General features: G+C 45.0%; 2 protein-coding genes across 2 annotated transcripts; both read left to right on the top strand.

Annotated features, from left to right (window-relative positions):
* The first annotated feature begins 763 nt into the window (after positions 1 to 763).
* Positions 764 to 4,564, top strand: gh1 (growth hormone 1). The gene is made up of 6 exons (XM_074657094.1): positions 764 to 926; positions 1,083 to 1,216; positions 3,562 to 3,678; positions 3,963 to 4,106; positions 4,193 to 4,339; positions 4,428 to 4,564. The coding sequence occupies exons 1-6, from the start codon at positions 917 to 919 to the stop codon at positions 4,488 to 4,490; spliced, it is 615 nt and encodes a 204-aa protein (XP_074513195.1). The 5' UTR covers positions 764 to 916; the 3' UTR covers positions 4,491 to 4,564.
* A 1,104-nt stretch (positions 4,565 to 5,668) lies between these two features.
* Positions 5,669 to 12,276, top strand: LOC141781379 (cell division cycle protein 27 homolog). Its single transcript, XM_074657095.1, has 7 exons — positions 5,669 to 5,901; positions 10,126 to 10,201; positions 10,527 to 10,674; positions 10,892 to 11,017; positions 11,139 to 11,236; positions 11,333 to 11,478; positions 12,025 to 12,276. The coding sequence occupies exons 1-7, from the start codon at positions 5,875 to 5,877 to the stop codon at positions 12,247 to 12,249; spliced, it is 846 nt and encodes a 281-aa protein (XP_074513196.1). The 5' UTR covers positions 5,669 to 5,874; the 3' UTR covers positions 12,250 to 12,276.
* The last annotated feature ends 475 nt before the right edge of the window (positions 12,277 to 12,751 follow it).

The following is a 12,751-nucleotide window of genomic DNA, read 5'->3' on the forward strand; positions in this document are numbered from 1 at the left end:
GTACACTATCAATCTTTACTGATCTCCATTGTACACTATGATCTCTACTGTACACGGTCGATCTCTACTGATCTCTACTGTACTCTACTGATCTCTACTGATCTCTACTGATCTCTACTGTACACTATCAATCTTTATTGATCTCTACTGTACACTATTGAGCTCTACTGATCTCTACTGTACTCTACTGATCTCATCTGATCTCTACTGACCTCTACTGACCTCTACTGTACTCTACTGATCTCTACTGATCTCCTCTGATCTCTACTGTACTCTACTGATCTCTACTGATCTCTACTGATCTCTACTGATCTGATCTCTCAGGTGTCTGACTCCAGAACATTGTTCATCAGAAACAAAGACTTGAGTCCAGAAGTTCTGGAGGCTCCATGTTCACTTTGACCTCTTCGTCTGTTTGGAGTTAAAAAATAAAACATCTCTTGATTTACAGAATTTAATTATTATTAAATTATTAATTATTATTATTATTATTATTATTATTAAGTTTCCCTCCCACGTCACCTCGCCTCGTTCTTCATATTCTGATATTTTCACCTCAAATCAATTCACCCGTCACACTTCTATAAATATTATTATTGAGGTGTTAATGTTAAATAGAGGTCAACACACACACACACACACACACACACACACACACACACACACACACACACACACACACACACACACACACACACACACACACACACACACACACACGCACGGCGGTTGTTTGTTCGGTTCATGTTTCTGTTGATGAATTTAATCATCAAGTTTTCGGCTATAAAACCACAAAACTCTGAGCTGAATACATCAGAACGCCCCGGACACCTGAACTCAGATCAGATTAACCAGAACCTGAACCAGAACCAGAACCTGAACCAGAACCTGAACCTGAACTGATCCCAGACCAGCCATGGACCGAGGTAAGACATGATGGTTTTATTAGTGCTGGAACTCATTTAGTTTTTATTTGTCTATTTTATTTTACTTTAATCTGTTCTAATTACCCGTCTCACCTGTCTGTCTCTCACCTGTCTCACCTACCTGTCTGTCTCTCACCTGTCTCCTGCGTCTCTCAGTCGTCCTCCTGTTGTCGGTGGTGTCTCTGGGCGTCTCCTCTCAGCCAATCACAGACGGCCAGCGTCTGTTCTCCATCGCCGTCAGCAGAGTTCAACACCTCCACCAGGTCGCCCAGAGACTCTTCTTTGAGTTCGTAAGTCTACCTCAGCTGACAGAGACAGACAGAGACAGACAGAGACAGAAAGACACGGAAAGAGACAGAAAGAGACAGAAAGAGACAGAAAGACACAGAAAGAGACAGAAAGACACAGAAAGACACAGAAAGACACGGAAAGAGACAGAAAGAGACAGAAAGACACAGAAAGAGACAGAAAGAGACAGAAAGAGACAGAAAGACACAGAAAGAGACAGAAAGAGACAGAAAGACACAGAAAGAGACAGAAAGAGACAGAAAGAGACAGAAAGACACAGAAAGAGACAGAAAGAGACAGAAAGACACGGAAAGAGACGGAAAGAGACAGAAAGACACGGAAAGAGACGGAAAGACACAGAAAGAGACGGAAAGACACAGAAAGAGACGGAAAGAGACAAAAAGAGACAGAAAGAGACAGAAAGAGACAGAAAGACACAGAAAGAGACGGAAAGAGACAGAAAGAGACAGAAAGAGACAGAAAGACACAGAAAGAGACGGAAAGAGACAAAAAGAGACAGAAAGAGACGGAAAGAGACGGAAAGAGACGGAAAGAGACAGAAAGAGACAGAAAGACACAGAAAGACACAGAAAGAGACGGAAAGACACAGAAAGAGACGGAAAGAGACAAAAAGAGACAGAAAGAGACGGAAAGAGACAGAAAGAGACAAAAAGAGACAGAAAGAGACAGAAAGAGACGGAAAGAGACGGAAAGAGACAGAAAGAGACAAAAAGAGACAGAAAGAGACAGAGAGAGACAGAAAGAGACAGAAAGAGACAAAAAGACACAGAAAGAGACGGAAAGAGACAGAAAGAGACAAAAAGAGACAGAAAGAGACAGAAAGAGACAGAAAGAGACAGAAAGAGACAGAAAGAGACAAAAAGAGACAGAAAGAGACAGAGAGAGACAGAAAGACACAGAAAGAGACGGAAAGAGACAGAAAGAGACAAAAAGACACAGAAAGAGACGGAAAGAGACAGAAAGAGACAAAAAGAGACAGAAAGAGACAGAAAGAGACAGAAAGAGACGGAAAGACACAGAAAGAGACGGAAAGAGACAAAAAGAGACAGAAAGAGACAGAGAGAGACAGAAAGACACAGAAAGAGACGGAAAGAGACAGAAAGAGACAAAAAGAGACAGAAAGAGACGGAAAGACACAGAAAGAGACGGAAAGAGACAAAAAGAGACAGAAAGAGACAGAAAGAGACAGAAAGAGACAGAAAGAGACGGAAAGACACAGAAAGAGACGGAAAGAGACAAAAAGAGACAGAAAGAGACAGAGAGAGACAGAAAGACACAGAAAGAGACGGAAAGAGACAAAAAGAGACAGAAAGAGACAGAAAGAGACAGAAAGAGACAGAAAGAGACGGAAAGACACAGAAAGAGACGGAAAGAGACAAAAAGAGACAGAAAGAGACAGAGAGAGACAGAAAGACACAGAAAGAGACGGAAAGAGACAGAAAGAGACAAAAAGAGACAGAAAGAGACGGAAAGACACAGAAAGAGACAGAAAGAGACGGAAAGAGACAGAAAGACACAGAAAGAGACGGAAAGACACAGAAAGAGACGGAAAGACACAGAAAGAGACGGAAAGAGACAGAAAGAGACAAAAAGAGACAGAAAGAGACGGAAAGACACAGAAAGAGACGGAAAGAGACAGAAAGAGACAAAAAGAGACAGAAAGAGACGGAAAGACACAGAAAGAGACAGAAAGAGACAGAAAGAGACGGAAAGACACAGAAAGAGACGGAAAGAGACAGAAAGAGACAAAAAGAGACAGAAAGAAACGGAAAGACACAGAAAGACACAGAAAGAGACGGAAAGAGACAAAAAGAGACAGAAAGAGAGAGAAAGAGACAGAAAGAGACAGAAAGAGACAAAAAGACACAGAAAGAGACGGAAAGAGACAGAAAGAGACAAAAAGAGACAGAAAGAAACGGAAAGACACAGAAAGACACAGAAAGAGACGGAAAGAGACAAAAAGAGACAGAAAGAGACAGAAAGAGACAGAAAGAGACAAAAAGACACAGAAAGAGACGGAAAGAGACAGAAAGAGACAAAAAGAGACAGAAAGAAACGGAAAGACACAGAAAGACACAGAAAGAGACGGAAAGAGACAAAAAGAGACAGAAAGAGACAGAAAGAGACAGAAAGACACAGAAAGAGACAGAAAGAGACAGAAAGACACAGAAAGAGACGGAAAGACACAGAAAGAGACGGAAAGACACAGAAAGAGACAAAAAGACACAGAAAGAGACAGAAAGAGACAACGGGGACAGAAACATGTACTGTGTGTTAACCATCAGTGTGTACATCCCTGTGTGTACTTGTACTGTGTGTGTGTTAGGAGAGCTCTCTGCAGACGGAGGAGCAGCGTCAACTCAACAAGATCTTCCTGCAGGATTACTGCAACTCTGATAACATCATCAGCCCCATCGACAAGCACGAGACACAACGCAGCTCCGTGAGTACTGCACAGTACTACACTATACTACACAATACTACACTATACTACACTATAATACACAATACTACATAGTACTACACAATACTACTCAATACTTTTCATTGGTTGTAGATTGTGATGTCTATCTCCTATTGTCTGATTGGCTCTAGATCCTGAAGCTGTTATTTATCTCCTATCGTCTGATTGGTTCTAGATCCTGAAGCTGTTATTTATCTCCTATCGTCTGATTGGTTCTAGATCCTGAAGCTGTTATTTATCTCCTATCGTCTGATTGGTTCTAGATCCTGAAGCTGTTATCTATCTCCTATCGATTGGTCGAGTCTTGGGAGATTCCCAGCCGTTCTCTGTCTGGAGGTTCGGCTCCCAGAAACCTGATTTCCCCCAAATTGACTCAACTGAAGGCGGGAATCCTGCTGCTGATCGAGGTGAGAACACGCACATGAATCATATTGTAAACACTAATTAAATATAAACCTCCAACCCGTGTGACGAACCATCTGATATCCTGCAGGCCAATCAGGACGGAGCAGAGCTCTTCCCTGATAGCTCTGCCCTGCAGCTCGCTCCGTACGGAAACTACTATCAGAGTCTGGGAGCCGACGAGTCGCTGAGACGAACCTACGAACTGTTGGCCTGTTTCAAGAAAGACATGCACAAGGTGAGGAAGAGGAGGGGTTGGATGTGATGACGATGATGATGAAGATGATGTAATGATGATGTAATGATGATGATGTTTGTGTTAACAGGTGGAGACCTACCTGACGGTGGCTAAATGTCGACTCTCTCCAGAAGCCAACTGCACCCTGTAGCCCCGCCTCTCCACTGTGAAGCCCCGCCCCCCCCGTGTGTCCTGTAGCCCCGCCTCTCCACTGTGAAGCCCCGCCCCCCGTGTGTCCTGTAGCCCCGCCTCTCCACTGTGAAGCCCCGCCCCCCCCGTGTGTCCTGTAGCCCCGCCTCTCCACTGTGAAGCCCCGCCCCCCGTGTGTTCTGTAGCCCCGCCTCCATGTTATCGGACTCTGTTTACTAGCGTTAGCGTTAGCATTAGTGTTAGCCTCTGTTCGGTGTCTCTGTGCTGAAGTCCAAACTGATGATGAAATGTTTTCTGATGTTATTGCGATGGCAGTTGTGTGAACAGGAAGTGATGTCATACTGTCTTCATGTGAAATAAAGTGTGCTGTGTTGCATTCAGACGTGTGTTGATGATTCATGAGCTTCACGGTTTCTTTTTCATGTCTGTTTCCACCCGGATGACGATCCAGCTACACCTATGATGTTGTTCCCCGGTGGAAGAGATGCGGGTTGAGCTGCGCTCGCTGCACATCACAGCCTGCACCGCCCAAAGTCGGGCTTTGCACGATGCAGCGAAAAGCTGTCGTAGCGCGGCGCAAGCCGTTAGAAATGATAGGCCCGTTTGAGATGAGCCAGGACAGCGCAGAATCCATCAGCGCAAAATGCACGCCGGCTAGATTTGTGTCCGACTCGCTCTGACGTCATGAACATGAGTGCAACGATAACCTCACGAGGTCGAGGCGGTCGCAGTTCTTAGAGCCAGGCGACCGCAGCTGCTCTCCACCGATTGCAAGACCCAGAGCATGATGGGAAACGGCTGGCTGTCAACTGATGAAAGAGCTGATTGGCTCTCAGTTGTGATAGTAAACACCACGTGTTGTAGATAGTCACAACTCTCTGTGTAATATTTAACACTAGATTGTAGGATATTAGTCTCATGTTGGGCATTGAAGGTTTCATCTGTTAAACATATCTTGTGTGGTTTATATAATAATAATAATAATAATAATAATAAATATATATAATATAATTATATACATAACTATATATAACAATTATAATACTTATTAATATTATTATTATTATTATTATTATTATAAGAATAATAATAATACGAATTATAATTATTATTATTTATTTTTTTATTATTTAAACCAGACATCTGATATTTCACCAGCAGTAGGCGCCTCAACTGCTTCGGCTCTTTCCGTCAGACACTCGTTGATCTCCGGCCCAGCCTTCTACCCCGCTCGGCATTCTTCGGCTGCGTTCGGCTGGTAACGGTCGGTGTGTTCAAATGTTCGGCTGCAGCTCCTCCTGGAGACCGAAGTAGAGAAAGAGCCGAGAGGAGAGAAAAGAGAGAAAACAGACGACAGGAACGGACTGACGGAGTCTGGAAGCGGGATGACGGTGCTGCAGGAACCTGTCCAGGTAAACGCACATCCTCAGCTCGTTGTCATGAAGCGGGAACTGCTCGGAGCTCCGGTCCTCGTCCCGGTCCCGGTCCCGCGGCCTCAGCGCGGCTCCGGTCCGCCGGAGGAGAGAGCAGCTCCGCCACAGGCCCCGGGCTGAGAGCCGGAGCTCCGCCACAGGCCCCGCAGCACGGAGCCTGTTTACCCGTGTTACTGGTGTTATAATGCGGATCATTACAGAGAGGTTCTGTCTGTCAGCAGCCGTCTGGTTCAACACTTCAACACAATGCTAGTTAACGTCAGCTCGGTTGTAGTTCAGATAGTTCCGCTCACACCAGACTCCTTTAACAATATGACAGTTTTAAGGTTTCCGTTGGTTTCGGTTACGAAATAAATGTAGTGGAATATTTCTGGTGAGCTCTGGTGATCTGTTGGACGTCGCTCTTTACTTCGGCATAAACTGAATCCACATATTGTGTTTTATTTATCAGATAATCCAACATTAACTTCTCATGTTGGTGTCACGGTGCTCCGCTCCGGCTGAGGTCAGCTGCTCCTCTGAGGCGGCAGCAGCAGAGTAAACACTTATTAAAGTTTATATTACACCCAAACTAACCAGGTCTGACTGAATAAATGTAAGCCGAATAGATCAGTGGATTTTAATGACTGGTTAGAAGTATTTTAAATAGCCGTGTGTTTCTGTTGATGAGCAGGGATTTATACTAATATACTGATCAGCCAGATTTCAGATGGAGTTTTGTATTGTTAGCATCGCTAATGCTAAATGCTAACCAGTGGAGTTGTGTTAGCCGGCTAGCATCGAGGCTAACGGCTAGCTGAGCGGCCTCAGACCGCAGACAATCACCTCTAAAGTTCATCAGTACAACTAAAGGGCTTTGGAGGGAATATATTGAGTTTATAGTGAAGGTGTGACTCAGATCGGCAGTCAGACTGAAGTTAACCAACAACCGGTTAGCATGTTGCTAATGCTAACTAGCAGCTAACAGCTAGCTGCTAGTTAGCATTAGCAGTGTTAGCATCAGCTGGTTAGCTGCTGGTCAGACAACATTACACCCAGTTAAACCAGCCTGGAGCTCAGACAGTATACATATCTGCTGAAGGAAGGTTTACATCATCTCCATATCTGTGACATCATCACCAGAAGCATCCCATAATAACCCCTTCATACTGTGTTGTGATGCAGTCAGTCAGACTGTATAAAGGAGGTTTCTGTGATCAATAGAGACTCACTGCAGGTTGATCTCTAACCAGGTTACCTGTCTGATCTGTGACCAGCTGTTACCAGGTGATCACAGGTCAAAACATCTGCTTTCAGTGATCTGCACACACAGTGTTCCTGTTGTAGCCTGTTACATCAGTATTATGGAACAGGAAACAACTTTCAATTCAATTTATTTTTATAGAGCGTCAAATCATAACAGAAGTTATCTGGAGACGCTTTATATATAGAGCAGGTCTTAGACCGGACACCAGAGTTTAGAGACCCAACAAGATCCACCAAGATCCACCAAGCGCGCTGTGGCCAGGAAAAACTCAGACTTCCTCTGAGTACATGATGATGATAATAATAATACTAAACGGTGTGTCACTGTGTATAAGTAGAACATCTTGCTGATGTGGATCAGGACTCTCTGTAGATAAAGGTCCCATATTGTAAAAAGGAAGATTCATGTGGTTTGTATTATAAAGCCGGTCTAGGGGGCTATATAAATACTGTGAAAGTATGGAAACGCTCAATCCATGGAGACATACACACAGCCCATATACAGAACCTGAGCCTTTGAAACAAGCTGGCAGGATTTCTGTAACTTTGTGATGTCACAAATATACAATACTTAGACCACTGCACGATTTTTAAACGAAACATTCTAAACGTGTCCCGGTTTATTTCCGGTTACAGCGAATGTGAATGACATCAGCTGATAGGAAGTAAATATAGACCCAACATGTTGCCTAGCAACTAGGGATGTTAATAACTAACCGTTAACCGACATTAAGCATTTTAACCGATTAACACTATCGGTAAAAACGGTCAAAAGAAATGTTAATAATTAATTAAAAAGGTGACAAACTCGTCACTTAAAAGAGAAATGCTGGTCCACTTTAAGAGAGTCTGAGCCGGGGTTACAGATACAGGAAGTTGGCTCCCGTCTATAGCTCGCTTAGCAGAGGAGTTGTAGCCTCGTAGCATTTATTCACCGACAAATAAACTGTACACACACTGTCTGCTACAGCTACGTTCACAGCTAGAACGCCACCGACAACACACACACGGTCTGTCGGAAACTCGCTGAAGTTACGCCGCGCTGACAGACCGTATGTGTGACTACGGGGAGCACGAAGCTACCAGCGGAGCTACAGATGCTAACGTAGCACAAACACACACACTGTGTGTTGGATCATCGCTATCGTTAATCCGGACTGACAGAGTACCGTTACGCCAGACTGACAGAGTACCGTTACGCCGGACTGACAGAGTACCGTTAATCTGGATTGACAGTACCGTTACGACATGACAGAGTACCATTAATCTGGACTGACAGAGTACCATTAATCCGGACTGACAGAGTACCGTTAATCTGGATTGACAGAGTACCGTTAATCTGGACTGACAGACTACCGTTACACCGGACTGACAGACTACCGTTACACCAGACTGACAGAGTACCGTTACACCAGACTGACAGAGTACCGTTACACCAGACTGACAGAGTACCGTTAATCTGGACTGACAGACTACCATTACGCCGGATTGACAGAGTACCGTTTATCTGGATTGACAGAGTACCGTTACACCGGATTGACAGAGTACCGTTACGCCGGACTGACAGAGTACCGTTACGCCGGACTGACAGAGTACCGTTACGCCGGACTGACAGAGTACCGTTAATCTGGACTGACAGACTACCATTACGCCGGACTGACAGAGTACCGTTACGCCGGACTGACAGAGTACCGTTTATCTGGACTGACAGAGTACCGTTACACCGGACTGACAGAGTACCGTTTATCTGGACTGACAGAGTACCGTTAAACTGGACTGACAGAGTACCGTTAAACTGGACTGACAGAGTACCGTTAAACTGGACTGACAGAGTACCGTTACACCGGACTGACAGAGTACCGTTTATCTGGACTGACAGAGTACCGTTAAACTGGACTGACAGAGTACCGTTTATCTGGACTGACAGAGTACCGTTAAACTGGACTGACAGAGTACCGTTAAACTGGACTGACAGAGTACCGTTTATCTGGACTGACAGAGTACCGTTAAACTGGACTGACAGAGTACCGTTTATCTGGACTGACAGAGTACCGTTAAACTGGACTGACAGAGTACCGTTAAACTGGACTGACAGAGTACCGTTTATCTGGACTGACAGAGTACCGTTAAACTGGACTGACAGAGTACCGTTAAACTGGACTGACAGAGTACCGTTTATCTGGACTGACAGAGTACCGTTAAACTGGACTGACAGAGTACCGTTGAACTGGACTGACAGAGTACCGTTACGCCGGGCAGACACGCAGCTGACAACCTGCTAAACTAAACTAAATGTTCGGTGGAGACATTTACTGGGAAAGTGGCTGCATGTCTGTGACACTACACGCAGCATCTAACGCTCCCGTACGGTGAACTGGAGACTCTGCACCTGCAATAATCGGTTAACGGGGGTCGGTTATCGGTTAAGAATATTTTTCAAAATTAGCATCCCTACTAGCAACGCAATTCCGTTGTACTTCCATTGAAATGAGCTAAACCGGAGCGTTTCAGACAGAGGGTGAATACTGGCATATTCAGGCAGACGGAGTGAGGAAAATAAAGGGTTGACGCGGAAGTGAAGTAAGTTTGCCGGACGATGCACGGAGATCGCCAAGCGGCGTGTTAGCTATGTTCACTGCAAGCTCTCTTAGCATTTTTAGTCATCTTTGGCTGTATTCAAAACCGCCTACTACATACTACTGACAAACGCAGTATACAGTACACAGTACACAGTACACAGTATACAGTATACAGTACACAGTACACAGTATACAGTACACAGTGCACAGTATACAGTACACAGTGCACAGTATACAGTACACAGTACACAGTATACAGTACACAGTACACAGTATACAGTATACAGTAAACAGTATACAGTACTGTGGTTTTATCAATATGACATCATCATCATCATCATCATCTCTATAACCTGTCTGTCTCTCTGTCTGTGTTCAGGCTGCAGTGTGGCAGGCTCTGAACCACTACGCCTACCTCGACGCTGTTTTCCTCGCTGAGAGACTCTACGCTGAAGGTAACACCTGTCTGTCTACCTGTCTGTCTACCTGTCTGTCTACCCGTCTGTCTACCTGTCTGTCTACCCGTCTGTCTACCTGTCTGTCTCTCAGTGAGGTCAGAGGAGGCCCTGTACCTGTTGGCTACATGCTAACCTGTCTGTCTACCTGTCTGTCTCTCAGTGAGGTCAGAGGAGGCCCTGTACCTGTTGGCTACATGCTAACCTGTCTGTCTACCTGTCTGTCTACCTGTCTGTCTCTCAGTGAGGTCAGAGGAGGCCCTGTACCTGTTGGCTACATGCTAACCTGTCTGTCTACCTGTCTGTCTACCTGTCTGTCTCTCAGTGAGGTCAGAGGAGGCCCTGTACCTGTTGGCTACATGTTACTACCGCTCTGGGAAGCCATATAAAGCGTACCGCCTGCTGAAGGCTCACAGCTGCTCCACACCGCAGGTTCGATTCTTGTTGGCAAAGTGCTGCGTCGAACTCAGCAAGTAAGCGCGCACACACACACACACACACACACACACACACACACACAGAACTAGTTAATCTAGTAAACCAACCCGTTTCATAACAGACGTTTGGTGCTTTTAATTCAGACGCATTTGAAATGAAACTGTTGCCGTGGAAACAAAATGACTTCATCATCATCTCTATCCATCTGTCCACCTGTCTGTCTGTCTCTCTGTCCACCTGTCTGTCTCTCAGGTTGGCTGAAGGAGAACAGGTTCTGATTGGTGGAGTGCTAAACAAACAGAAGAGTCAGGATGACATCATCACAGAGTTTGGAGACTCCGCCTCCTTCACACTGTCGTTACTGGGACACATTTACTGGTAAAAACCACTTCTGTTACTGGTGTTGATGATGTTCCACACACTGATTGCTGACCTGTCTGTCTCTCTGCCTGTCTGTCTGTCTGTCTCTCTCTCTCTGTCTGTCTGTCTGTCGGAGCAGTAAGACAGATCGTGTTGCTAAAGGTGCAGAGTGTTTCCAGAGAAGTTTAACTCTCAACCCGTTCCTCTGGTCGCCTTTCCAGAGCCTCTGTCACCTAGGTAACACACACACACACACACACACACCTGACCAGGTGACACTAATCAACCTGATCATGTGATCACGTGACTGACGTGTTGTGGTCTGTGTTCCAGGAGAGAAACCAGATCCAGATCAGGTGTTTAGGTTGTCCTCCCTACAGAACTCCTCTATAGCACCGCCCCCGCTGTCTGTTAGCCCCGCCCAGAACCCCTCGCACCGCCTAGACACCGCCCTCATGGAGACGCCCCAGGACACGCTGGTACGTAACACAAACGCACCTCCAACACTCTGGACACAGCTAATCATGTCATATGTGTGGTCTGGTAATCAGATTACTGGTAGTTGTAGTCTGATTATAGGATTAAATTATCAGATTACTGAGGTGGTTGTAGTCTGATAATCAGATTACTGAGGTTGTTGTAGTCTGATAATCAGATTACTGAGGTTGTTGTAGTCTGATAATCAGATTACTGAGGTGGTTGTAGTCTGATAATCAGATTACTGAGGTGGTTGTAGTCTGATAATCAGATTACTGAGGTGGTTGTAGTCTGATAATCAGATTACTGAGGTGGTTGTAGTCTGATAATCAGATTACTGAGGTTGTTGTAGTCTGATAATCAGATTACTGAGGTGGTTGTAGTCTGATAATCAGATTACTGAGGTTGTTGTAGTCTGATAATCAGATTACTGAGGTGGTTGTAGTCTGATAATCAGATTACTGAGGTGGTTGTAGTCTGATAATCAGATTACTGAGGTGGTTGTAGTCTGATAATCAGATTAAATGATCTTTGTTTCTCCTCTCCAGGAGTTGAACCGTTTGAATTTAGAGTCGTCCAACGGAAAGCTGATGTCTGATTTGTCGGTTTCCTACATCGACTCCTCCCTAATCTCCCCGGAGACCGGCTCCCTATTGGGTAACACGGTTTCCATGGCGTCAGCTGGCTCTTTATTGGCTAAACAGAACAAGCCCAAGAGTGGGCGGAGTTTACTGGGAGGACCTGCAGCACTCAGCCCCCTGACGCCCAGGTGAGTTATCAAACAATACCTGTACAGGTGGAAGTACTGCATTCCTCAGTAGCATGTAGTATGTTCGGTGTACTGTATACTGCGTTCCTCAGTAGTATGTAGTATGTACTGTGTACTGCGTTCCTCAGTAGTATGTACTGTATACTGCGTTCCTCAGTAGTATGTAGTATGTACTGCATACTGCGTTCCTCAGTAGTATGTAGTATGTACTGCATACTGCGTTCCTCAGTAGTATGTACTGCATACTGCGTTCCTCAGTAGTATGTAGTATGTACTGCATACTGCGTTCCTCAGTAGTATGTACTGTATACTGCGTTCCTCAGTAGTATGTACTGTATACTGCGTTCCTCAGTAGTATGTACTGTATACTGCGTTCCTCAGTAGTATGTAGTATGTACTGCATACTGCGTTCCTCAGTAGTATGTAGTATGTACTGCATACTGCGTTCCTCAGTAGTATGTAGTATGTACTGTATACTGCGTTCCTCAGTAGTATGTACTGCATAC

Source organism: Sebastes fasciatus, chromosome 13 (assembly GCF_043250625.1).
Source record: "Sebastes fasciatus isolate fSebFas1 chromosome 13, fSebFas1.pri, whole genome shotgun sequence".
In the NCBI taxonomy this organism is placed as follows: Eukaryota; Metazoa; Chordata; class Actinopteri; order Perciformes; family Sebastidae; genus Sebastes; species Sebastes fasciatus.